Source organism: Xenopus tropicalis, chromosome 1, assembly GCF_000004195.4.
Source record: "Xenopus tropicalis strain Nigerian chromosome 1, UCB_Xtro_10.0, whole genome shotgun sequence".
NCBI lineage: Eukaryota > Metazoa > Chordata > Amphibia > Anura > Pipidae > Xenopus > Xenopus tropicalis.
Genome location: NC_030677.2, coordinates 119,890,755 through 119,918,117, shown reverse-complemented (window position 1 = coordinate 119,918,117; position 27,363 = coordinate 119,890,755). Strand labels below are relative to the sequence as shown.

The 27,363-nt window shown below is 41.0% G+C and overlaps 2 protein-coding genes across 3 annotated transcripts in view; one reads left to right on the top strand and one right to left on the bottom strand.

Moving 5' to 3' along the window:
• Nucleotides 1-11,548, bottom strand: part of LOC101733073 (muscle M-line assembly protein unc-89) — a 63,761-nt gene extending 52,213 nt beyond the window's left edge. The window contains exon 1 of one of the 2 annotated variants that reach the window (XR_004219468.1): nucleotides 10,496-10,576. Coding sequence is in view for 1 of the 2 variants with exons in the window: in XM_031890436.1 (XP_031746296.1) it covers nucleotides 10,496-10,607 (112 nt within the window). In the remaining variant the exon portion in view is untranslated. Of the gene's footprint in view, nucleotides 1-10,495 lie in introns of both variants that reach the window. The other variant, XM_031890436.1, reaches the window with a different exon arrangement.
• A 160-nt stretch (nucleotides 11,549-11,708) lies between these two features.
• hacd4 (3-hydroxyacyl-CoA dehydratase 4) overlaps nucleotides 11,709-27,363 on the top strand; it is a 52,511-nt gene continuing 36,856 nt past the window's right edge. Inside the window, exons 1-2 of the mRNA XM_018097792.2 lie at nucleotides 11,709-11,834; nucleotides 14,385-14,543. The gene's annotated coding sequence lies outside the window, so the exon portion shown is untranslated. The remainder of the gene's footprint in view (nucleotides 11,835-14,384; nucleotides 14,544-27,363) is intronic.

Sequence of the window (27,363 nt, the reverse complement as noted above, 5' to 3'; positions counted from 1 at the left end):
GATGGTAATTCGGCCCATTGAGACCGATTTGGCAGCTTATCTATCTGCGTGTATCAGCCAGATATTGATGGGACAGGTTTGAGTTTCCTGTCTGCTCACTGATGCAGTCCTTACCCTGACGGCCTGTATGCCCCCTGTTGTGATACAATCATTTAGACCCCTAGGGTCAAACAATCAGATCAGTCCAATATTGCCACCTTAGGTTGCTAAATGAGTGCATCTTATAATGAATGGCCAGCTTTAGACTTTGAAGGCAGCATACCCCTTAGTCAACATAAGTGCAACATGCTGAACGTAGTTTTTCCTATTTATTTAATCATGGTTTTTGTTATTTCTTGCACAAAGCAGGGCAAACAGGGAAACCAAACCTACTTCAAGTTTAGTCCTTGTAAACTAGATAATTAAATTACCAATACACAACCCCCTCCCATTTACTGTGCTGGGGGATCATCTGTTCACTGTAAATCTAATTATCTTCCTCACAAGGACCAAACATGGAGTAGATTTACTTTCCTTGTTGTCCTTTATAGCTCAGAAAATAAATTAAAAAAAAACACTTTTATGATTTAAGTTAAAATTCAGAACAAGCCCTGTTCATTGAACCCATGTTGAAAATGGGATAACTAACCCTCTGAGGGCTATGAAACGTTTGACTTGCTGCTGAGGTAAAAAATAGAAGCCGGCAGATTTCCCCAAAAATGCCTTTCTCCACTTGCCTTTGCATCGAGTATGGTGAATTCTCTGCTTATGACATTCACTGAACAAGGGCAGCATCTGTACAGAAATGCCAAAGTGAGTAAAATTTAACAGTAAGTCTGTGTGTTTAACCATACAGATATGTATATACAAGAATGTGAACTGTTATCCAGAATGCACAGGACCTGGGGGTTTTCTGGATAATGGGCCTTTCTGTAATTTGGATCTCCATATCTTAAGTCAACTTAAAAATCATTAAACATCAAATAAACACTCTATAACAATAATCCCTGGCGTACTTTCCTCTCCACCACTAGTATCTAGCCCAAACTAGCTTAATAACAATACAGCATGGGAAATACTGTCCCGAAGGTCAAAACCCCCTTCACTGGGTAAACAAAATGTAAACATCACAACCTTGCATGCTTGTATATCTCTGATGTTTAAATCTTTCTATTTTATGTACCTTGCATAATGCTTAATAAAACCAATGCATTGAGCAAAAAAAAAAAACATCAAATAAACCCCATAGGGTTGTTTTGCCTCCAATATGGATTCATTATATCTTAGTTGGGATCAAGTACAAGGTACTGTTTTATTATTACAGAGAAAAAGGAAAGAATTCTTAAAAATGTGAATTATTTGATTAAAATGGAGTCTATGGGAGATGGCCTTCTGGATAATGGATCCCATACCTGTAGATGTGTATATATATATCAGCATATCTGGGTTTAAAATCCATATCACTATATGTAAAAGAAACTGACCAGCTGCTTTATACAAAGAGGTTACACATTGCCCTTGTGATTCTCATTTCCTGTAACTGACGTGTTTCTCTCCTATGTATTAAAGTTGCACAACTATTACATAGCAGATATTAAACATATGTGTATGAACGGGGGCAGGCAAGAGAGCGTGTCTCGGGCAGCCCATGTATTAATCAGTTATTTGAAGGAGGGGGATATCCAACATCAAGTATAAACATTTTAAAGAGAAGTTATCTTTAATATCTTCTTCTGAATGTATTAACCTGTAAGTGCCAGCAGAATTTTACATTTCGGTTCCCCTCAGTGCCAGACGTTTTGTAAATATGCTCTCTCATTTTAGAGGCATTTTCTTGGGGAGGGGTTAAGTTTAGGTAAGCAAACTATATATCGTTTTTTTTCATGAGAACCTGAGCTTTCTAAATCTGAGTTTTAAATTTTTAAATTTAGAGCTCGAAATACAAAAAAAAAAAAAAAAATTTGATAATTTTCATGATATAGGGATTTATACCAGAAACATATTTTATTTTATGGATAAAAATTCAACTGAATTAGAAAACCTCATGTCTCCCGAACATGCAAATACCTGATATTTATAGTTTTCTGACTTCTATTGATCAAAAACTCCCAAAAGTAAATTACCAAATTTTCAAAGCATTACAGTAGAATACAGCATACTTTAGATTCCAAAGCCAAAAATCCTGGAACATTAGGTTTACCCCAGGAAACCATATATTTTTGAAAAGTACACATTCTGCCGAATCTGAAATGGGTAACCATGTCTTCCAACTCCTAAATACCAAACAGCAATGCTTTCCGGAATTTAGCAGTTTCTATCAAAAATTATGAAAATTCGAAAAAAATCGCCTCAAAGCTTCCACTTTCAAGCATCATATCTCCCATATAACATTAGGTAACAAGAAAAAACATCCTAAATATGAAAGCCAAGGTCCACAGAACAGTTTGATGCCCATTGTGGATAGGATTACCAAAGTATCTGGAATTTAGAGACCCTAAAAGGAAGTTAGTGCATACAAATTGCCCCGGAGATCTCTTTAGGTACTGAAACTTAGACACATTTACTGCATTGTTGTGGGGTAAAAACACAAAAAAATACATTGACCCCCCAAAACCATATATTTTTGGAAAGTACACATCTGGGTGAATTCAAAATGGGTACCCAAGTCTTTCTACTCCAATTTATAGAGTTCCCAAAATTGGTGGTTTTGATTAAATAGCTGAAAATCACATCAAACCTTCCACTATCAAGCACCTTATTTCCCACATAACATTAGGTACTAAGAAAACACATCCTAAATATGAAAGCCAAGGGTCCGCTGAACAGTTTGATGCCCATTGTGCATAGGATCACCAATGTATCTGGCATTTAGAGAATGAAGTTAGTGCATGCAAATTGCCCCCGAGATCTCTTTAGCTACTGAAAATTCAACAAATTAACTGCATTTTTGTGGGGTCAAAACTCAAAAAAACCCAACACACTGACCCCCCAAAAATATATATTTTCGGAAAGTACACATTTGGGTGAATTCAAAATGTCGCAATTCTTTCCCAAAATTGGTAGTTTTGATGAAATACCTGAAAATCGCATCAAGCCTTCCACTTTCAAGCATCTTATCTCCCACATAGCATTAGTTACCAACACATCCTAAATATGAAGGCCAAGGGTCCACTGAACAGTTTAATGCCCATTGTGTATAGGATCCCCAATGTAACTGGCATTAAGAGACCCCAAAACGAAGTTAGTGCATAGATATTGCCCCAGACATCTCTTTAGCTACTGAAAATTCAACACGTTTACTGCATTTTCTGTGGGGTAAAAACACACAAAAAAATACAGTGACCCCCCCCCCCCCCAAAACCATATATTTTTTAAAAAGTACACATTTGGGTGAATTCAAAATGTCTTTCTACTCCAAACTACAGAGTCGCAATTCTTGCCCAAAAGGAAGCTAGTGCATACAAAGTGCATATGCTGTAATATAAGCTACCAGCATGTGTATTATGTGCCAATGGACCCCCCTAACAGTACTTAGACCCTAGAAAATCATACATTTTCCGAAAGTACACATTCTTACAAAAATGGGTAAATACATCTTTCTATTGCAAAATTACCAAACTACAATCTATGCATAACGGTTTTTATAACATTTCTGAAAATCGTCACAAAGCTTGCATTTTGCCCCATTATGTACCCCCACATTTTGTAATGTATCAACATAAAACATTCTAAATATGAATGACAGGGGTCTACTGAACAGTTTGATGCCCAATATGCATAGATTTACCAAACTATGTGGTGTACAGAGGAAGCCAAATTGATATACAAGAGACAAAATGTCCATGGGCAAAGATAAGTTAACAACAAACAATTTGAAATGCAATAAAACAGATGAACCCCCCATAAAATCACTAAAATCAATGTTTTTTTTTTTTCCCTAGTGATATCTGCAGTCAGAATCACAGTTTGAGCATTTTGGCTTGGGCAAATTAGTTTTACAGACAAAGTCAAGCGAACAACACCTATGCATAACTGAAAATGCATTAAAATCCCTTCCTGCAATCCCAAACCCGTAGGTACTGCAGGACGTAGAATCTACGTTCTGCGGCACTTGTGTACTTTTATGCACAGGACGTAGATTCTATGTCCAGTGGCACTTAAAGGGTTAAAAGACTTTAAACTGAAAACAAATGTACATTAATAGCTATAATTATGACTGGCTGTGTGAAATTGGCTATTTCACATGTAACAGGTTGTTAATGTGAAGACTCACACTGATATTTAAAGGGGAATAAATATAGAAATAGATATATATATATATAGATAGATAGATGATAGATAGATAGATATAGATATATATAGATATATATCTATATAGGAATGCAGCAGCTTAGACGAAGGGTCAATAAAAGATTAGGTCACAGTGGCATCTTATAAACGCTCGAGTCGGCTTTGAAGGGCAATTATTATACCTATCAATAAAGAGCTTCATAGGGAGGAACACCACACTGCAATTTTTTTTTTCATTCTCTAGCGACATCCCCAGAAGTGACATCACTGCGCATATGCACAAGCTCCTCAGAGAATTTTGCATCTTTATAGGTCTCTGATAAAGCCTCACCTTGAAAATGCAGTGCAGTTTAGGGCTCCAAACCTTAAAGAAGAATGAAAGTCAAAAGCTATTAAGCACACTATTAAATAGTACTACTATTGCTGTGTAAAAAACGCTATATTTCTGGCTTGCCTAATGAAAGATTTACAGAGATACACATACTAGAACCTACATACTTGTTTCAGTGAAAGGCGCCGCCATCTTGTCCAGCATGTCTGTATGGGCTGAAAAGCACAAGCCAGCCTCCTCTCCTGTCACAAAGCCTCCACCGCTTCCCGCTCCTGCCACAAACCCTCCGCCGCTCCCCGTACCTGCCCCCCGCTCCCCCCACCTGCATGTCACAGAGTTCTCCATCGCTGCATCGCCATGGCAACCAGACGCTCCTGCTGTGTGCACATGCGCCGCCTACAGTAACAAGTCACCAAGTCTGGGAAGGAGCGATGCATTATGGGAATCTTCTCTACACTGCTCAGTGTTTTTTTTTCTGTTTGGCTTCTGATCTTCTGAACAGGTGAAGTATGGGGAGACTTAGGGGCACTATTGAGACAACTGAAGGTATGCCTGCAGCTTGAGATTAACTCTTTATTAGCCTTTCCTTCTCCTTTAACAATAATATTATGAGCTGGAGAGAGTACAGAGATGTGAAACTAAACTGGTAAAGGGGATTGAAGATTTAAACTATAAAGGGAAGATTATTATAGTTGAGATTGTTTTCCCTGGAAAAAAGGAGCGGACATGATTACTCTGTACAAGTACATTCCAGGGGATTTTAGGCAGATAGGGGATGTTCTTTTTTCCCATAAAAACGATCAGCGCACCAGAGGCCACTCCATACTCTGCCTGCCCTATGTTGCCTGTGTGTGCCATACTCTGCCTGCCCTATGCTGCCTGTGTGTGCCATACTCTGCCTGCCCTATGCTGCCTGTGTGTGCCATACTCTGCCTGACCTACCCTGCCTGTGTGTGCCATACTCTGCCTGCCCTATGTTGCCTGTGTGTGCCATACTCTGCCTGCCCTATGCTGCCTGTGTGTGCCATACTCTGCCTGCCCTATGCTGCCTGTGTGTGCCATACTCTGCCTGCCCAATGCTGCCTGTGGGAGGTGAACCTGGCAGTGTTCTGGAAGTTTGTTAGCAAGTCATTATATGGTCCTTAAGGTGTGTAATTATTTACTGTGCACTGTAGAGTGGAATGCCGAATGCTAACCAAAAAAGCAGTCTTTTTCACACCACTGCGCATGCGCTGGCCCCGGGATTGCGAAGAATGAAGACAGGAAGAAAAGGATCACTTGTGCACATGTACTTCGAGCTGGTGCTGTTTTCTGCAGACAGGGGCACTGGCCTGGGGTATCAAGTAAGTGATTACAATCGGTGGGGGGTGCCCAATATTGAAAAAGTCATGGCAACTAATAACTGCTTGTCTTCGCCCTAAATCTTTAGAGGAGGAGGAGAAAAGTGGATTCACTGTTATGCACTCCCCCCCAGGAATTCATTAACAGGGCACACATTGACATTTTTCATGCAGATATCCATTTTGTGTTATACCACACAAGTTGACCTGGCCTGTTAACCAAGGTATAGGGGTGTGTGCGTAAGAATGGATCCTCTATCCTCCACTTTTCTTCCTGTGTATAAAAGCGTTCCCTAAATACATATGAATCGTATATGCATGATTATGTGTTTCAAATGTTTTATTGGAAGAACTTAAAATTGTCTTCAATACAAATTTTTTGGGGTTTTTTTTTGCCCATTTTGTTGTCCATGTTGCAATGTGCAATCACCTTAAGCCCTATTATACAGCTCAAAAGCTTATTTAGGTTTTCTATAGCTTTTCTAAATGTTTTGTTTGAATGTACAGCTTTGTGTGTGTGTAAAATCAATTGTGTTTCCAGTCAGGTACTTGACAGATGGCAAATAAAGACTGCAGTGTTGGACAGGTAAGTGATTAAACTGCATAGCTGTATAGATCTCAGCACAGCTTGCACTGCTCATTAGTGTTGATTATTGGAAGGTCACTATTTAAGAGACCAATAATGATAAAATATAAAAAGGTTATTCATTTGACCTGAGATACTAGTTAGTTCAATTCTGCTCATGTAAAAATCATTTATTTGAAATAGCAGTGCTAATTTGTCTTTGTCTTGCTGGGTTCATCCATCTTTAATCTGTTATCTAAATCTTTAGGTAATTAATATTCATGAACTGTACCTACAAGCCCTACCAGAATATTGCAGGTATTAAAAAAAAAAATGTACATGGCTTTATTTATCTAAAAACAAACACACAAAGGCAGTCACATTTATGACCACAATGCAGTGTGCAATTTTGGAAACAATCATGTTTTTTTTAATGCAGTAGTGTTTCCCAGAATTCCATCATCACTAAAGTTTCCAGAGGTAGTTTAAGGGCTAAACACCGCCATCACTTTTGTTGGATGGTGTTGAATCGACAAAACACATTGCACAAGTCAGATGTAGTCACATGGGTTAAAACATTATGAACTGATACAAAAATCTGATGTGTAAACTCCATGTAACTTTTGCTATGTGGTGCATCTGTTGGATCCAAATGCGGCATGCTATGTCCGCATCTAATCAAAAGTGCTTGTACAGTTTTGTCTAAAGTCAACATATGCAACAGCATTCAGTTCAGATCAGCAGGTAGTAGGAAGGCAGTGGTGCGGCTGGCACCTTGTACAACTATACTGAAGTGCAAGGAGTGCATATGGACACGCTTTTAACATACCTTTAATAAATGGGATTTTGTGTGCAACTTACAGCATAAAAATCTTTTCTGGCCTGCAACTGTGGTACAGTAAGTAAATGATCCCTAAAAGTTTCATTCAGTGCAGAGACTAAATGAACATATCAAAAGTCAGTCAGCCTATAACTAGCCAACTATTCTGTTTGTGGCTTAACAAAAAAAAAGGGTTAGACTTGCAGAAATGGTAGGACCCTGCTTTTGCATCCACAGAAATTATGGTTTTCCTGAAATTACATCATCTAGATGTAGCCCGGTGCTGGTAAGCTATGTTCTTATTTGCGGCCTTCTACGCTGATTTTTAGCGGCCCCAGGGCAAACATAAAAGTGGGGTTCTATTGTAATTCAGCTGTCTCTGCTATCAATGTATATTCTTGGGAAAATTAGACCAAACAACTGGATTTCTCACAGACTCACTCTAATTGTAGGTAATAGGTATCCCACAGAGTGTAAAACACAGTGCGGTAATACCAAAAACTCTGCTTTTTCTGGAGATGTTGAAACTGTGTATAACCCTTGCAGTGCACTTCACTCCACAGAATGCAGTATATATAATAAATCTGTTATATTATCACTTCCACTTGCACTACAAACAAATTCAATTTACAGGATGTTGTTTTGCCTTCTAAATTTATAACACACAGGCTACTTTGGTCACCAGATGTGACTATACTGTTTCTACTTGCTCTGGCCAGGAGTCACACTTGGAGGTACAGCTTAAAAGGAACAGTAACACCATTTTTTTTTAATACTTATTTCCCCCCAAAACAGCTATAATAATAGGTAAGGCTTACTTCCCTTTGGATTATTTTTAAATTTCAGCTTGAATTATACTTACAAAGTGCCCCATAGGAGAAAGGCAATGGCAGCTTGAATTCCTCTGGGACCGGAAGTCAGCTTCACGCTAATGACCTAAGCTTTTTTTCAGGGTCACATCATTAACCCCAAAGCTGTTCAAAGAGATAGAAACATATTTTTAAGCTGCAGACACTAAAAAAATAAGCTCAGGTGCTTTAGGTCATTGGTGCGAAGCAGACTGCCAGAATTCGAGCTGCCATTGCGTTTTTGTCTCTCTCTTGTGAGGCACTTTGCCAGTCGAAATCAAGCTAAAGATTTTTAAAAATCCAAAGGGGAAGTAAGGGAAAAGTGTTAAACAATTTTTGGTGTTACTAAGAGAAGAATATCCAGAAATCTCTACATAATGGGTTTTGCACTGCTTGGATCTTTGAGGTGGCAAATAAGTGTTGCTGACATGATCACGCCAGGGTTATTCAAGATCCTATGTAATGCCTAGCACCCATATGGATGTTTTGCTCTGTACTGGTTAGTGGCTTATTACTTATGTGACTTTGCTTTAGGTCTAACAGCTGTTAGAAATTCAATCAAGGGGGCATTTACAAAAATTGCATTTCATTCTTTTTAATGATTCATGTTTCTTTGCACTAAAACTCAAATATTTGTGTAAGAAAAAAATATTTTTTTTGTGATTTATTAAGCATAAAAACCACAAAAAAAACATTAATACAAAACTTTGCCATCTAAAAGCTGTTGAGGTCATGTAGAATTTAATCGGTGCTGTCCCAGGCAAATTGTAACAATTTTTATTTAAAGTTCGCCAACATTTGTAGAAAAATAAAAAATAATGAAAAATGTGTGGTTTTCGTGTTCTTTTCTTTTTTTTCCCATTTGACATTTTAATTTGTTTGTTCTTTTTCAATTCGGATCTTTTAATAAAAGACTACACATTTGTGGCTTTAGAGGAAATAAGTTTAGTCATAGTTTCAAAAAACTTTTAAAGGAGAATGCAAGTCAAAATTTAAAAAGCATACTGCCCAATAGTCCTCCTATTGTTTAGTAAAAACGCCCCCCCCGGCAGATCCGCTTCTGATTGGCTGGTGGGCATGTATAGCTCAGAACAGGAGACAGGATCAAGTTACACACATGCTCAGAGAATAGGAAGGCTGCTGCTGGCAGCCTACAGGAAGGGGAGAGAGATTTCAGTGATGTCACTGTAGTCTTCACACTGCTGTAGGCTGCCAGCACCATATCTCAGAGAAGCAAGCAGGGATCTGGGAATTTAGATATGCAGTAAGTACTTAAAAAGAATGCCTTTAGACTTACTTTTAATTTATATTAACCTTTCCTTGTCCTTTAAGCCAGAAAAATGAGAATGTTGATAAATGGGCTTCTCAGTGTTGCATTAGCTTTAGGCCAGGCCAATTGCTTACTATGGGAAGGACAGTTTTAATGAATTGGCACAGGCATAAGTCATCAGACTTTTTTATCTACTGTAACTTTTAAATGAAGAGTCTTTTCAAAATAACAGCCCCCTCGTTATAATCAACTAGAAGTGCTCTTTAACATATACTTTGATGTTTTTGCCTTCTTTTACTTTGTTTTTATTGGATACCTCTGCATACTGTAGCCCTCACTTCCCAATATTGACCAACTTGCTCATACCTGTAAATAAAAAGTAGTGTAGCACAGGGGGCTGACTTGAGATCCCTTTTGTAAAAGACTCTGAAGCTGTTGCACAGCTGAAGTCAGGGCCGGATCAGTTTCAACTGCACATACCCCTGGCCCCTAAAGGGCAGGTAAAATGACATCAGGCAGCCAGAGATGGCAGTTCCAAATGCAACAGGTATAAACACAGGCAGTACTTGGGAGTGGGGGGTGGTGTGGTTGGGAGAAGGGGTCCAGTGTAGGGGATGTAGCATGGTTTATTGGGGCTTAAAAAATAGTGCTATGCAATCTTTCTTAAAAAGCTGGCATTTTTAAGATGTTTTTTTGCTTGTGGTGCAGCTTTTTATCAATTTAGGTTTTTCTGCACTTGTGGCTGTAGATCTAGGGTGGCACATCTGTTCCTGTTCACTAGCCTGAAAATAATACTGGGCAAAAGTCTTGAAGCAGCTGTAGGGCCCACCAATCAGATCTTTCCTTGGCCAAGTAAAGTACTATGCCTTTACTATCACAAGTAAACAGGATATAATATGTACAGATATTTAGTAATGTTGTCACTTACATAACTTAAATGCTCAGAAAATATAAGGTGAAAACAATAAAAACGTATACTACAGTTTAGAAGTGCAATGCTGACATATAACACAAAGTAAATAGAGCTTTGGAGCTATAGGGGCAATACTCACCTCCCAGCCAGTTGGAGATGTTCTGCAGCATGGTAAAGGGAATGCAGAAGAAGGCAATGCGCAGATCACTAAGAGCCAGAGACCAGATGAAGATGTTGGTAACAGTCCTCATTGCTTTGCTTCTGGTCACCACATAAAGAACCAGAGAGTTGCCAAACAGTGCCAGCACAAATATCAGCACACAGAGGTGATTTTGGTCCTGAAGGGAAGCTCCGGGAGAGGCTGCAGCTGGTACAACTCAATGAACTGCTCCCTGATCACGTTATTTTCCTGCAGAAGCCTGGCATACTGCTCGGGGGTGATATTGAGGGACTGCATCGGGTACCAGCTCCAGCTGCCGCTTATATGAAATATCGAACAAATTCCCTATGGGGGTATATGAACCCAAGTTATTTTGGGAACTAAGTCAGCTGGCAGCAATCACGGAGAGAAATTGGAGAGTTTATTCGTTCCCTCGGTGCCATCCTGTGATTAAGTACATTAGGCGCAATCCTGTAAAAGACGCAAAGGGCTCAACAAAACCCCGTAAAGCGGCAGAATGCGCTTATGGAATAGCGGGAAAGGTTGAAATTGACAATACTGGTGAGGCCTGGGCAGCATATTGTACGGAATCCTAAGAAACGCCAATGTCTGTCAGTTTCATTGAATTAGCACCACTCAAATTACCCTGCTGTCAAAAACACTCACGCTGTATAGATGCACCGAATGCAGCGTTCCATGTAGAACAGTAGAGCAGGGCAATGACAGCAATACTACGGCACTTGTAGGAAGTACCCAAATCCAAATGAGTAGCTCTGGATGAGAAACGAGTCACACAGATAAAGGAATACAAGTGGTAAAAGCTAAAGAGCTGCGAGTCTTTTAATAATCGACACAACCTGCTCAGAGAACGCGCGGCTCTGCATATGTTGGTTCCGACCGCCAATCATATCCCACAGCGGACACGATGCCCCGCCTACTTAATCCAGAGGTTGCGCTTGTCGGGCAGGGTTGCTAAACTGGACTACTTTTAAAACTTATTGGCGAGGTTTAAAGCCCAAACCCGCCAAAGTACGAATTTGGGCTAGTTTGCGGGTTGGGACTTTAAAAACCCGCCCAATAAAAATAAATATATATATATATTATTTTTTAATATGCTAAATACCAGACAGCGCGCCAAACTGTCCTCTACAGCCCTACGCATGCTGGGTAATGTAGTTTTTCTTTTTGTGAAGGGAAACTACAGTACCCAGCAGCCAATGGACGTTAGTTAAACACTCTCCGGGGACGGGACTGGTGTTTTCCAAGCTACTGTGTTGTGAGGAGAGTACGGTCCTGGAATGCTGCTCCAATATTCTAGGTTAGTGGCACACAAGTCCACTCCACGAGTCAGACATACTTCTAGGCTTGGCCGCTAGCTGAGTTAGCAGCAGTGGTAGTGCACTTAGCAGCATGCAAGTGTAGGGACCCATAGAGTTAATATGCCCCTGTGGTATTAAACCCTACAATTCCTTAGTTTATGCTGTTACTGGGCAAAGACCCATGTATCTAGTTTATCCTTTGCACTTATGCCTTATTGGTTATTTGGTTGACTCCACCATTTGCACTGTAATATAGTGTTTAGCAAAGAGGTGGATCTTCCTCTTTGGTTGCCTCTGTCTTATGTTAAGGTGCACTGAGCCGGAGATCAACAAGGCCCCAGTAAAGCCATAATTTACCCTAGAGTCATCACCTACTCTAGTGAAGTTGGGGACAGGGACCCCGTAAACAAGGACCAGTTAGATAGTTACTCTTGAAGAGCACTTTCTAGGAAAGTGATGTAGAGATAAGGAAAGTAGCTGGAAGTACCCTCCTTCCATACAGGCACTGTTGCCTCAGCATAGGGCCACGGTTAAGACACAGGAGACCGGCAGTATCTAAACCCTGATCCACAGTTGGCTGGAGGACTCTTAAAGCTAGAGGTATTTAACCTGAGGACTGAGGTATCTATCCAGACTGCCTCCATAGAGGTGCCGAGCTGACCAGTTGCATTTACCCTGCCCAGTCTCCCAAAGGAGGTGGGATAAACCGGTGTGCATCCTCTCTTGTTCTCAGAGAGTACTACTATCATATAACATCCGTATCTGCATTGTGTGTATGAAATAATCCTGCACCTTTAATTGAATGACAATAAACCCGGTTATTGTTTGTTTAACTGCAAGAACCTTCTGGCGTGCATTATTTGCTAAATTGCACTGCACACAGCTACAGTGAGTTGTAGTTTCACTACACCCCTGGTTACTTCCACATAGCGAAGGCCCATCCTGAAGGATTGAGTTGCATGTACCCCATGCTCTAGACCTATACTAGCTGAGCTTTGACTGTTTTATAGCCAAATAAGGGTTACACAAGTAAGCTGCCAAATGCCAATGCTAGGTAGAGAGAGAAGGGGTAGGTTAGGGTAGCATCTGTGTGGGTAAGTGGGCGAGTCTTGCCAAGTGTTAGAGTGTTTTGGGGGAACAGCGTAATCTGCTGGCAGGTGCAATGAAGAGTGGGGGACTGCATGAGGCTGGGTGTGTGGGGGTTTTGGGGAGTATTGTGTGAATTTTTGTATTGCTCTGCTCTGATTATAGACTCAAGGGGGTGGGGGGACAGCAGTACAGTGGTACTGCATTTTGTCTGATTACACCTATGGGTGAATAGCTGCTTACTGAGAATGGCAGTGGCTTTGTGGGTGCAAATTTTTTTTTTTTATATGTTTGGCACTAAGCTGAAACTGTCTAGTCTGGAATTAAGTTTGACTGAGCTAGGAAGTTAAGTGTTTGTATTCCTTTATTTTTTGGGTGTATGTTCCAAAAGAGAGACCCAAGCATTCAGGGTGGCTCTGGGGGTTGTAGTATCATAGTATTTGAAGTGGAGCTAAGCTACAGGATCCTTTCCTTACTTAAATCTTCTCTTGAGAACTTTAAACAGCAAATCTGGGAGGGTGGGTGCTGGCCTTTGAGATCATGTGTATTAGATCAATGGATGGTGGTGGTTTGTGGGGGAGCAGGAAAGTGACTGCTGAGGGGATGGTAGGTGAGGGAGGCAGCAGAGCTGTCAGCCAGCAACCAGTCAAGCTGAAATAACTTTTTTTTTTTTTAGTTTATAGAGAATGCTGGTGGGTTGCAAAGATTACTTGTAATAACTGCTTCCGGGGCACTCAAGATGATATCCACCACCCATTATCTGTACAGGCTCAGCTCATTTTACTCTGTGCAGGCCTAGCACAAGATTCTGGGAGCACTCCTTTCACTTGACCCAAATGTGGGTCACTGACCCTAGCAGCCAAAAGCTATTGCTTTGTGAGGCTACAATATTATTATTGTTGCTACTTTTTATTATTTATATTCAACCACTTTCCTATTCATATTCCAGTTTCTCATTCAAGCCACTGCTTAAAGCTGAAAAAAAAAATCTACAGAAAATAAAGCTTGAATACCATACCAATTTGAAATGGTTTCAGCTCTGTCAGACTGAGAACAATCTTGTCAGATTTTATCTGATCTCATGCAACAGCTCAAGATTTAGTAGAACCCTACTAAATCGAAACTATGTGGAGTTTAGCCCTTAAAGGACACCTATCACCTAAAAATATTTTGCCTACTGGAGATGTAAAGTGATGGAGACAGCACTTCACATGTATGTGCCCCAGGATGGTCTCCTGTTCCAAAGCACTTGATAGGGGCTTTTCTAGGCAAAAATACTATTTCCTAATACGAAATGTAGACTTCTTAAGCCCACACTTCAAGTGGGGGAGAATTTTTTTCTGTTATAGGTGCTGTTTAATTAGTTTTATGTTGGCACTAAGGGAGTGACCAGGCTATCTGTTTTTGTATATGTGACTGGTAGAGTGAGGATACTGACAGATGTTTAAAAACCTTTTTTACAGTGCCTGCCTGCGTGACAGCCAGCCTGTGCCTGAAACCATCGAAAAGTAGAGCGTGCCGTACCAGTCAGCCATACAGTGTGCCTTGAACAAGCTGCTCAATCGGTTAGAACAAAGGAAATTTGGTTATCAAACGAATTTAAGGAGAAGCAACATCGACAGGTGCCTTTAATTTTGTTCCCATGTTGGCACTAAGTGTGACCAGGCTATCTGTTTTTGTATGTGTGATTGGTAGGGTGAGGAGACAGACAGATGTTTAAAAACTTAGCACATTTTATTATATATGGGTAAGTTTGCCCAGTATCTGTAAACCATAGCAACCAATAAGATGTTTGCTTTTAAACAGGTGACCAGTAAATTCTACCTGCTAACTGGCTGCTATGAGTTAGTGTTCCTGGGCAAACTTACCCCCATATGTAATAAAAGGCACAAAGGTTGCCCAGGAGCAGTAACCCATAGGAACCAATAAGATGTTTAAATAGGTGACCAATAAATGTTACCTTCTGATTAGTTGCTATAAGTTACTGCACCGGGGAAAATTAAGTGCTTTATATTACATTGCCACCTTAGTGCCTTATGTAACCCCTTTTATTTGCAGTGCCAGCCAGTGCCTGAAAACATCTTAAAGTATATAGAGGTTGCAGTACCAGCCAGTGTGCCTTGAACAAGCTTCTCTGACTGTTAGAAGAAAACATTGGTAGAAGAAACAAATGTTTAAAAACTTTATTTACATCGTCAGCTACCAGCTAGTGCCTGAAAGCATCCAAAGAAATGCTTCAGTGTCTTGCTGGAAGTCTGGAGAAAATAGTAAAATCCACCATTTTTAGCAGCAAAATATACACTTTGCAAAAAACGAATAATCCCCCCCCCAGTCCAACTATGTTTTCGGGATTCATACTGTCTACTTATTAAAAAGTCTCCCTAGTTATATAGGCCTTGGTGTAAGCAGCAGGCTTTAACCCTGCATGTTTCATTAACTCGGTTAGGACACGCCAACCGCTTATATGGAATAGATACTAGATTACAAAAAAACCTCTTGTATACTGGAAGCGGGAGAATAGCCTAGTGGTTAGGGCGCCGGCCTTCAGTGCGGATCACTCCCGCTGAGACTTGGGTTCGGTTCCCGACTGGGTCCTCCTTGCGGCGTAGGACAAGTCGCTTAACTTCCAATTGCACTGTCCGTTTTTTTTGCTTAGAGCCCTCGAGTGTTGTTTTGAATTTTTCGGTAGCCACATTTATGTTTTTGCATTTTCAAGGGCAGCTAATGATTTATGAGACCAGCTATCAAACAGCCCACCATAATGATGTGCTGTCTATGGCAGCTGAAAGCAACTGTCACATGACAGATCCGTTTTCTTATCACTGGCAATAAGAAGTCAGCTTATACACATTGCTGATGCTTGTGATATTATTTGGGAAATAATTTTAGTTCAAACGTTCATTGCCCTGCAGTATTCTGAAAGTGAGAGCTGAATATTAAAGGACTCCAGAACTTTGCCACTGGGATTAATTCTTTATTTAAGTTTTATTTTCAAGAAAATATGTGGTTTCCAAAAATATGTGGTTTTCTGGGAGTCTTTGTAAAGTTAGGGGGTTCATACCACCAGGCCTGTACTGGGATTCAAAATAGGCCCTAGCGTTTCTAGGACACAGAGGCCCAAACAGCCCCCCCCACCAGCCCTCAAAATAGTGACTGTCTATGGTGTCTTACAGCAGCCCCTCTGGCATTTGCCAGAATCCACTGATTGCCAGTACGGGCCTGCTGCTAACTTGTTGTATGAGATTTTACAAACAAATAAATAATACCATGGCAGGCACAGCTTTGCATGTGTTTTTAGCGCAAATATCCAATGGGATATCTTCTGTTTCGTCCATGTGGAATGTGACAAGATATAAGGGGTTGTTGACAAAGTGTAGGGCAGAATGCAATGTAAAGAAAAAAATAATAGTCGCAAACCACCATGTTTTTGTATGTTCTCTCCTTCCCAGTACTTTTGCTCCATACTGTAGGTCTTTGTACCCAAAGGCCTGCACTTCCACCCATACATACAGCTCTGCCAGTGTCCAGCAGTGCTATATTCCTGAGAGCAGGGATGAAGGAGCCATGTAGGCTTCCCCTCCACCTACCTTTCTTATAATGTAGATGGGCAAATGAGGAACACCGTTTACCCAGTGTTCCCTATTCTTAATACAGGTATAGGACCCGTTATCCGGAACGCTCGGGACCAAGGGTATTCCGGATAAGGGGTCTTTCCGTAATTTGGATCTCCATACCTTAAGTCTACTAAAGAATCAATAAAACATGAATTAAACCCTATGGGATTGTATTGCATCCAATAAGGATTATTTATATCCTAGTTGGGATCAATTACAAGGTACTGTTTTATTGCTACGGAGAAAAAGGAAATCCGTTTTAAAATTCTGAATTATTTGATTAAATTGGAGTCTATGGGAGACGAGCATTCCGTAGTTCGGAGCTTTCTGGATAGCGGGTTTCCGGATAAGGGATCCCATACCTGTACCTACCCTATAACAGACAGCAGGGACAGTAATCTGTACCCTGAGATCAAAAGATATTTGTTTTTTTAAACATTTTTCAGACAAAGAAAAACTTCAATGTCTTGCTGGAAGTCTGGAGAAAATAGTAAAATCCACCATTTTTAGCAGCAAAATATACACTTTGCAAAAAACGAATAATCCCCCCAGTCCAACTATGTTTTCGGGATTCATACTGTCTACTTATTAAAAAGTCTCCCTAGTTATATAGGCCTTGGTGTAAGCAGCAGGCTTTAACCCTGCATGTTTCATGAACTCGGTTAGGACACGCCAACCGCTTATATGGAAGAGATACTAGATTACAAAAAAACCTCTTGCATGTGGGGAGCGGGAGAGTAGCCCAGAGGTTAGGGCGCCGGCCTTCGGTGGGGAGAAAACCCTCTGAGACTAGGGTTCGGTTCCCGACTGGGTCCTCCTTGCGGCCTTGGACAAGTCGCATAGCTTCCCACTGTCCGGTTTTTTTTAGAGCGCTCGAGTGTTGTTTTGACTTTTTCAGTAGCCACATTTATGTTTTTGCCTTTTCAAGGGCAGCTAATGATTTATGAGACCAGCTATCAAACAGCCCACCATAATGATGTGCTGTCTATGGCAGCTGAAAGCAACTGTCACATGACAGGTCCGTTTTCTTATCACTGGCAATAAGAAGTCAGCTTATACACATTGCTGATGCTTGTGATATTATTTGGGAAATAATTTTAGTTCAAACGTTCATTGCCCTGCAGTATTCTGAAAAGTGAGAGCTGAATATTAAAGGACTCCAGAACTTTGCCACTGGGATTAATTCTTTATTTAAGTTTTATTTTCAAGAAATATGTGGTTTCCAAAAATATGTGGTTTTCTGGGAGTCTTTGTAAAGTTAGGGGGTTCATACCACCAGGCCTGTACTGGGATTCAAAATAGGCCCTAGCGTTTCTAGGACACAGAGGCCCAAACAGCCCCCCCCCACCAGCCCTCAAAATAGTGACTGTCTATGGTGTCTTACAGCAGCCCCTCTGGCATTTGCCAGAATCCACTGATTGCCAGTACGGGCCTGCTGCTAACTTGTTGTATGAGATTTTACAAACAAATAAATAATACCATGGCAGGCACAGCTTTGCATGTGTTTTTAGCGCAGATATCCAATGGGATATCTTCTGTTTCGTCCATGTGGAATGTGACAAGATATAAGGGGTTGTTGACAAAGTGTAGGGCAGAATGCAATGTAAAGAAAAAAATAAATAAAAAAAAATAATAGTCGCAAACCACCATGTTTTTGTATGTTCTCTCCTTCCCAGTACTTTTGCTCCATACTGTAGGTCTTTGTACCCAAAGGCCTGCACTTCCACCCATACATACAGCTCTGCCAGTGTCCAGCATTTCTTCTTATAATGTAGATGGGCAAATGAGGAACACCGTTTACCCAGTGTTCTCTATTCTTAATACAGGTATAGGACCCGTTATCCGGAACGCTCGGGACCAAGGGTATTCCGGATAAGGGGTCTTTCCGTAATTTGGATCTCCATACCTTAAGTCTACTAAAGAATCAATAAAACATGAATTAAGCCCTATGGGATTGTATTGCATCCAATAAGGATTATTTATATCCTAGTTGGGATCAATTACAAGGTACTGTTTTATTGCTACGGAGAACAAGGAAATCCGTTTTAAAATTCTGAATTATTTGATTAAATTGGAGTCTATGGGGGACGAGCATTCCGTAGTTCGGAGCTTTCTGGATAGCGGGTTTCCGGATAAGGGATCCCATACCTGTACCTACCCTATAACAGACAGCAGGGACAGTAATCTGTACCCTGAGATCAAAAGATATTTGTTTTTTTAAACATTTTTCAGACAAAGAAAAACTTCAATGTCTTGCTGGAAGTCTGGAGAAAATAGTAAAATCCACCATTTTTAGCAGCAAAATATACACTTTGCAAAAAACGAATAATCCCCCCAGTCCAACTATGTTTTCGGGATTCATACTGTCTACTTATTAAAAAGTCTCCCTAGTTATATAGGCCTTGGTGTAAGCAGCAGGCTTTAACCCTGCATGTTTCATGAACTCGGTTAGGACACGCCAACCGCTTATATGGAAGAGATACTAGATTACAAAAAAACCTCTTGCATGTGGGGAGCGGGAGAGTAGCCCAGAGGTTAGGGCGCCGGCCTTCGGTGGGGAGAAAACCCTCTGAGACTAGGGTTCGGTTCCCGACTGGGTCCTCCTTGCGGCCTTGGACAAGTCGCATAGCTTCCCACTGTCCGGTTTTTTTTAGAGCGCTCGAGTGTTGTTTTGACTTTTTCAGTAGCCACATTTATGTTTTTGCCTTTTCAAGGGCAGCTAATGATTTATGAGACCAGCTATCAAACAGCCCACCATAATGATGTGCTGTCTATGGCAGCTGAAAGCAACTGTCACATGACAGGTCCGTTTTCTTATCACTGGCAATAAGAAGTCAGCTTATACACATTGCTGATGCTTGTGATATTATTTGGGAAATAATTTTAGTTCAAACGTTCATTGCCCTGCAGTATTCTGAAAAGTGAGAGCTGAATATTAAAGGACTCCAGAACTTTGCCACTGGGATTAATTCTTTATTTAAGTTTTATTTTCAAGAAAATATGTGGTTTCCAAAAATATGTGGTTTTCTGGGAGTCTTTGTAAAGTTAGGGGGTTCATACCACCAGGCCTGTACTGGGATTCAAAATAGGCCCTAGCGTTTCTAGGACACAGAGGCCCAAACAGCCCCCCCCCACCAGCCCTCAAAATAGTGACTGTCTATGGTGTCTTACAGCAGCCCCTCTGGCATTTGCCAGAATCCACTGATTGCCAGTACGGGCCTGCTGCTAACTTGTTGTATGAGATTTTACAAACAAATAAATAATACCATGGCAGGCACAGCTTTGCATGTGTTTTTAGCGCAGATATCCAATGGGATATCTTCTGTTTCGTCCATGTGGAATGTGACAAGATATAAGGGGTTGTTGACAAAGTGTAGGGCAGAATGCAATGTAAAGAAAAAAATAAATAAAAAAAAATAATAGTCGCAAACCACCATGTTTTTGTATGTTCTCTCCTTCCCAGTACTTTTGCTCCATACTGTAGGTCTTTGTACCCAAAGGCCTGCACTTCCACCCATACATACAGCTCTGCCAGTGTCCAGCATTTCTTCTTATAATGTAGATGGGCAAATGAGGAACACCGTTTACCCAGTGTTCTCTATTCTTAATACAGGTATAGGACCCGTTATCCGGAACGCTCGGGACCAAGGGTATTCCGGATAAGGGGTCTTTCCGTAATTTGGATCTCCATACCTTAAGTCTACTAAAGAATCAATAAAACATGAATTAAGCCCTATGGGATTGTATTGCATCCAATAAGGATTATTTATATCCTAGTTGGGATCAATTACAAGGTACTGTTTTATTGCTACGGAGAACAAGGAAATCCGTTTTAAAATTCTGAATTATTTGATTAAATTGGAGTCTATGGGGGACGAGCATTCCGTAGTTCGGAGCTTTCTGGATAGCGGGTTTCCGGATAAGGGATCCCATACCTGTACCTACCCTATAACAGACAGCAGGGACAGTAATCTGTACCCTGAGATCAAAAGATATTTGTTTTTTTAAACATTTTTCAGACAAAGAAAAACTTCAATGTCTTGCTGGAAGTCTGGAGAAAATAGTAAAATCCACCATTTTTAGCAGCAAAATATACACTTTGCAAAAAACGAATAATCCCCCCAGTCCAACTATGTTTTCGGGATTCATACTGTCTACTTATTAAAAAGTCTCCCTAGTTATATAGGCCTTGGTGTAAGCAGCAGGCTTTAACCCTGCATGTTTCATGAACTCGGTTAGGACACGCCAACCGCTTATATGGAAGAGATACTAGATTACAAAAAAACCTCTTGTATACTGGAAGCGGGAGACTAGCCTAGTGGTTAGGGCGCCGGCCTTCAGTGCGGATCACTCCCGCTGAGACTTGGGTTCGGTTCCCGACTGGGTCCTCCTTGCGGCGTAGGACAAGTCGCTTAACTTCCAATTGCACTGTCCGTTTTTTTTTTGCTTAGAGCGCTCGAGTGTTGTTTTGACTTTTTCGGTAGCCACATTTATGTTTTTGCATTTTCAAGGGCAGCTAATGATTTATGAGACCAGCTATCAAACAGCCCACCATAATGATGTGCTGTCTATGGCAGCTGAAAGCAACCGTCACATGACAGGTCCGTTTTCTTATCACTGGCAATAAGAAGTCAGCTTATACACATTGCTGATGCTTGTGATATTATCGGGGAAATAATTTTAGTTCAAACGTTCATTGCCCTGCAGTATTCTGAAAAGTGAGAGCTGAATATTAAAGGACTCCAGAACTTTGCCACTGGGATTATTTCTTTATTTAAGTTTTATTTTCCAGAAAATATGTGGTTTCCAAAAATATGTGGTTTCTGGGAGTCTTTGTAAAGTTAGGGGGTTCATACCACCAGGCCTGTACTGGGATTCAAAATGGGCCCTGGCGTTTGTAGGACACAGAGGCCCAAACAGCACCCCCACCAGCCCTCTAAATAGTGACTGTCTATGGTGTCTTACAGCAGCCCCTCTGGCATTTCCCAGAATCCACAGATTGCCAGTACGGGCCTGCTGCTAACTTGTTGTATGAGATTTTACAAACAAATAAATAATACCGTGGCATGCACAGCTTTGCATGTGTTTTTAGCGCAGATATCCAATGGGATATCTTCTGTTTCGTCCATGTGGAATGTGGCAAGATAGAAGGGGTGGTTGACAAAGTGTAGGGCAGAATGCAATGTAAAGGGAAAAAAAAATAATAATTAACAGTCGCAAACCACCATGTTTTTGTATGTTCTCTCCTTCCCAGTACTTTTGCTCCATACTGTAGGTCTTTGTACCCAAAGGCCTGCACTTCCACCCATACATACAGCTCTGCCAGTGTCCAGCAGTGCTATATTCCTGAGAGCAGGGATGAAGGAGCCATGTAGGCTTCCCCTCCACCTACCTTTCTTATAATGTAGATGGGCAAATGAGGAACACCGTTTACCCAGTGTTCCCTATTCTTAATACAGGTATAGGACCCGTTATCCGGAACGCTCGGGACCAAGGGTATTCCGGATAAGGGGTCTTTCCGTAATTTGGATCTCCATACCTTAAGTCTACTAAAGAATCAATAAAACATGAATTAAGCCCTATGGGATTGTATTGCATCCAATAAGGATTATTTATATCCTAGTTGGGATCAATTACAAGGTACTGTTTTATTGCTACGGAGAACAAGGAAATCCGTTTTAAAATTCTGAATTATTTGATTAAATTGGAGTCTATGGGGGACGAGCATCCCGTAGTTCGGAGCTTTCTGGATAGCGGGTTTCCGGATAAGGGATCCCATACCTGTACCTACCCTATAACAGACAGCAGGGACAGTAATCTGTACCCTGAGATCAAAAGATATTTGTTTTTTTAAACATTTTTCAGACAAAGAAAAACTTCAATGTCTTGCTGGAAGTCTGGAGAAAATAGTAAAATCCACCATTTTTAGCAGCAAAATATACACTTTGCAAAAAACGAATAATCCCCCCAGTCCAACTATGTTTTCGGGATTCATACTGTCTACTTATTAAAAAGTCTCCCTAGTTATATAGGCCTTGGTGTAAGCAGCAGGCTTTAACCCTGCATGTTTCATGAACTCGGTTAGGACACGCCAACCGCTTATATGGAAGAGATACTAGATTACAAAAAAACCTCTTGCATGTGGGGAGCGGGAGAGTAGCCCAGAGGTTAGGGCGCCGGCCTTCGGTGGGGAGAAAACCCTCTGAGACTAGGGTTCGGTTCCCGACTGGGTCCTCCTTGCGGCCTTGGACAAGTCGCATAGCTTCCCACTGTCCGGTTTTTTTTAGAGCGCTCGAGTGTTGTTTTGACTTTTTCAGTAGCCACATTTATGTTTTTGCCTTTTCAAGGGCAGCTAATGATTTATGAGACCAGCTATCAAACAGCCCACCATAATGATGTGCTGTCTATGGCAGCTGAAAGCAACTGTCACATGACAGGTCCGTTTTCTTATCACTGGCAATAAGAAGTCAGCTTATACACATTGCTGATGCTTGTGATATTATTTGGGAAATAATTTTAGTTCAAACGTTCATTGCCCTGCAGTATTCTGAAAAGTGAGAGCTGAATATTAAAGGACTCCAGAACTTTGCCACTGGGATTAATTCTTTATTTAAGTTTTATTTTCAAGAAAATATGTGGTTTCCAAAAATATGTGGTTTTCTGGGAGTCTTTGTAAAGTTAGGGGGTTCATACCACCAGGCCTGTACTGGGATTCAAAATAGGCCCTAGCGTTTCTAGGACACAGAGGCCCAAACAGCCCCCCCCCACCAGCCCTCAAAATAGTGACTGTCTATGGTGTCTTACAGCAGCCCCTCTGGCATTTGCCAGAATCCACTGATTGCCAGTACGGGCCTGCTGCTAACTTGTTGTATGAGATTTTACAAACAAATAAATAATACCATGGCAGGCACAGCTTTGCATGTGTTTTTAGCGCAGATATCCAATGGGATATCTTCTGTTTCGTCCATGTGGAATGTGACAAGATATAAGGGGTTGTTGACAAAGTGTAGGGCAGAATGCAATGTAAAGAAAAAAATAAATAAAAAAAAATAATAGTCGCAAACCACCATGTTTTTGTATGTTCTCTCCTTCCCAGTACTTTTGCTCCATACTGTAGGTCTTTGTACCCAAAGGCCTGCACTTCCACCCATACATACAGCTCTGCCAGTGTCCAGCATTTCTTCTTATAATGTAGATGGGCAAATGAGGAACACCGTTTACCCAGTGTTCTCTATTCTTAATACAGGTATAGGACCCGTTATCCGGAACGCTCGGGACCAAGGGTATTCCGGATAAGGGGTCTTTCCGTAATTTGGATCTCCATACCTTAAGTCTACTAAAGAATCAATAAAACATGAATTAAGCCCTATGGGATTGTATTGCATCCAATAAGGATTATTTATATCCTAGTTGGGATCAATTACAAGGTACTGTTTTATTGCTACGGAGAACAAGGAAATCCGTTTTAAAATTCTGAATTATTTGATTAAATTGGAGTCTATGGGGGACGAGCATTCCGTAGTTCGGAGCTTTCTGGATAGCGGGTTTCCGGATAAGGGATCCCATACCTGTACCTACCCTATAACAGACAGCAGGGACAGTAATCTGTACCCTGAGATCAAAAGATATTTGTTTTTTTAAACATTTTTCAGACAAAGAAAAACTTCAATGTCTTGCTGGAAGTCTGGAGAAAATAGTAAAATCCACCATTTTTAGCAGCAAAATATACACTTTGCAAAAAACGAATAATCCCCCCAGTCCAACTATGTTTTCGGGATTCATACTGTCTACTTATTAAAAAGTCTCCCTAGTTATATAGGCCTTGGTGTAAGCAGCAGGCTTTAACCCTGCATGTTTCATGAACTCGGTTAGGACACGCCAACCGCTTATATGGAAGAGATACTAGATTACAAAAAAACCTCTTGTATACTGGAAGCGGGAGACTAGCCTAGTGGTTAGGGCGCCGGCCTTCAGTGCGGATCACTCCCGCTGAGACTTGGGTTCGGTTCCCGACTGGGTCCTCCTTGCGGCGTAGGACAAGTCGCTTAACTTCCAATTGCACTGTCCGTTTTTTTTTTGCTTAGAGCGCTCGAGTGTTGTTTTGACTTTTTCGGTAGCCACATTTATGTTTTTGCATTTTCAAGGGCAGCTAATGATTTATGAGACCAGCTATCAAACAGCCCACCATAATGATGTGCTGTCTATGGCAGCTGAAAGCAACCGTCACATGACAGGTCCGTTTTCTTATCACTGGCAATAAGAAGTCAGCTTATACACATTGCTGATGCTTGTGATATTATCGGGGAAATAATTTTAGTTCAAACGTTCATTGCCCTGCAGTATTCTGAAAAGTGAGAGCTGAATATTAAAGGACTCCAGAACTTTGCCACTGGGATTATTTCTTTATTTAAGTTTTATTTTCCAGAAAATATGTGGTTTCCAAAAATATGTGGTTTCTGGGAGTCTTTGTAAAGTTAGGGGGTTCATACCACCAGGCCTGTACTGGGATTCAAAATGGGCCCTGGCGTTTGTAGGACACAGAGGCCCAAACAGCACCCCCACCAGCCCTCTAAATAGTGACTGTCTATGGTGTCTTACAGCAGCCCCTCTGGCATTTCCCAGAATCCACAGATTGCCAGTACGGGCCTGCTGCTAACTTGTTGTATGAGATTTTACAAACAAATAAATAATACCGTGGCATGCACAGCTTTGCATGTGTTTTTAGCGCAGATATCCAATGGGATATCTTCTGTTTCGTCCATGTGGAATGTGGCAAGATAGAAGGGGTGGTTGACAAAGTGTAGGGCAGAATGCAATGTAAAGGGAAAAAAAAATAATAATTAACAGTCGCAAACCACCATGTTTTTGTATGTTCTCTCCTTCCCAGTACTTTTGCTCCATACTGTAGGTCTTTGTACCCAAAGGCCTGCACTTCCACCCATACATACAGCTCTGCCAGTGTCCAGCAGTGCTATATTCCTGAGAGCAGGGATGAAGGAGCCATGTAGGCTTCCCCTCCACCTACCTTTCTTATAATGTAGATGGGCAAATGAGGAACACCGTTTACCCAGTGTTCCCTATTCTTAATACAGGTATAGGACCCGTTATCCGGAACGCTCGGGACCAAGGGTATTCCGGATAAGGGGTCTTTCCGTAATTTGGATCTCCATACCTTAAGTCTACTAAAGAATCAATAAAACATGAATTAAGCCCTATGGGATTGTATTGCATCCAATAAGGATTATTTATATCCTAGTTGGGATCAATTACAAGGTACTGTTTTATTGCTACGGAGAACAAGGAAATCCGTTTTAAAATTCTGAATTATTTGATTAAATTGGAGTCTATGGGGGACGAGCATCCCGTAGTTCGGAGCTTTCTGGATAGCGGGTTTCCGGATAAGGGATCCCATACCTGTACCTACCCTATAACAGACAGCAGGGACAGTAATCTGTACCCTGAGATCAAAAGATATTTGTTTTTTTAAACATTTTTCAGACAAAGAAAAACTTCAATGTCTTGCTGGAAGTCTGGAGAAAATAGTAAAATCCACCATTTTTAGCAGCAAAATATACACTTTGCAAAAAACGAATAATCCCCCCAGTCCAACTATGTTTTCGGGATTCATACTGTCTACTTATTAAAAAGTCTCCCTAGTTATATAGGCCTTGGTGTAAGCAGCAGGCTTTAACCCTGCATGTTTCATGAACTCGGTTAGGACACGCCAACCGCTTATATGGAAGAGATACTAGATTACAAAAAAACCTCTTGCATGTGGGGAGCGGGAGAGTAGCCCAGAGGTTAGGGCGCCGGCCTTCGGTGGGGAGAAAACCCTCTGAGACTAGGGTTCGGTTCCCGACTGGGTCCTCCTTGCGGCCTTGGACAAGTCGCATAGCTTCCCACTGTCCGGTTTTTTTTAGAGCGCTCGAGTGTTGTTTTGACTTTTTCAGTAGCCACATTTATGTTTTTGCCTTTTCAAGGGCAGCTAATGATTTATGAGACCAGCTATCAAACAGCCCACCATAATGATGTGCTGTCTATGGCAGCTGAAAGCAACTGTCACATGACAGGTCCGTTTTCTTATCACTGGCAATAAGAAGTCAGCTTATACACATTGCTGATGCTTGTGATATTATTTGGGAAATAATTTTAGTTCAAACGTTCATTGCCCTGCAGTATTCTGAAAAGTGAGAGCTGAATATTAAAGGACTCCAGAACTTTGCCACTGGGATTAATTCTTTATTTAAGTTTTATTTTCAAGAAAATATGTGGTTTCCAAAAATATGTGGTTTTCTGGGAGTCTTTGTAAAGTTAGGGGGTTCATACCACCAGGCCTGTACTGGGATTCAAAATAGGCCCTAGCGTTTCTAGGACACAGAGGCCCAAACAGCCCCCCCCCACCAGCCCTCAAAATAGTGACTGTCTATGGTGTCTTACAGCAGCCCCTCTGGCATTTGCCAGAATCCACTGATTGCCAGTACGGGCCTGCTGCTAACTTGTTGTATGAGATTTTACAAACAAATAAATAATACCATGGCAGGCACAGCTTTGCATGTGTTTTTAGCGCAGATATCCAATGGGATATCTTCTGTTTCGTCCATGTGGAATGTGACAAGATATAAGGGGTTGTTGACAAAGTGTAGGGCAGAATGCAATGTAAAGAAAAAAATAAATAAAAAAAAATAATAGTCGCAAACCACCATGTTTTTGTATGTTCTCTCCTTCCCAGTACTTTTGCTCCATACTGTAGGTCTTTGTACCCAAAGGCCTGCACTTCCACCCATACATACAGCTCTGCCAGTGTCCAGCATTTCTTCTTATAATGTAG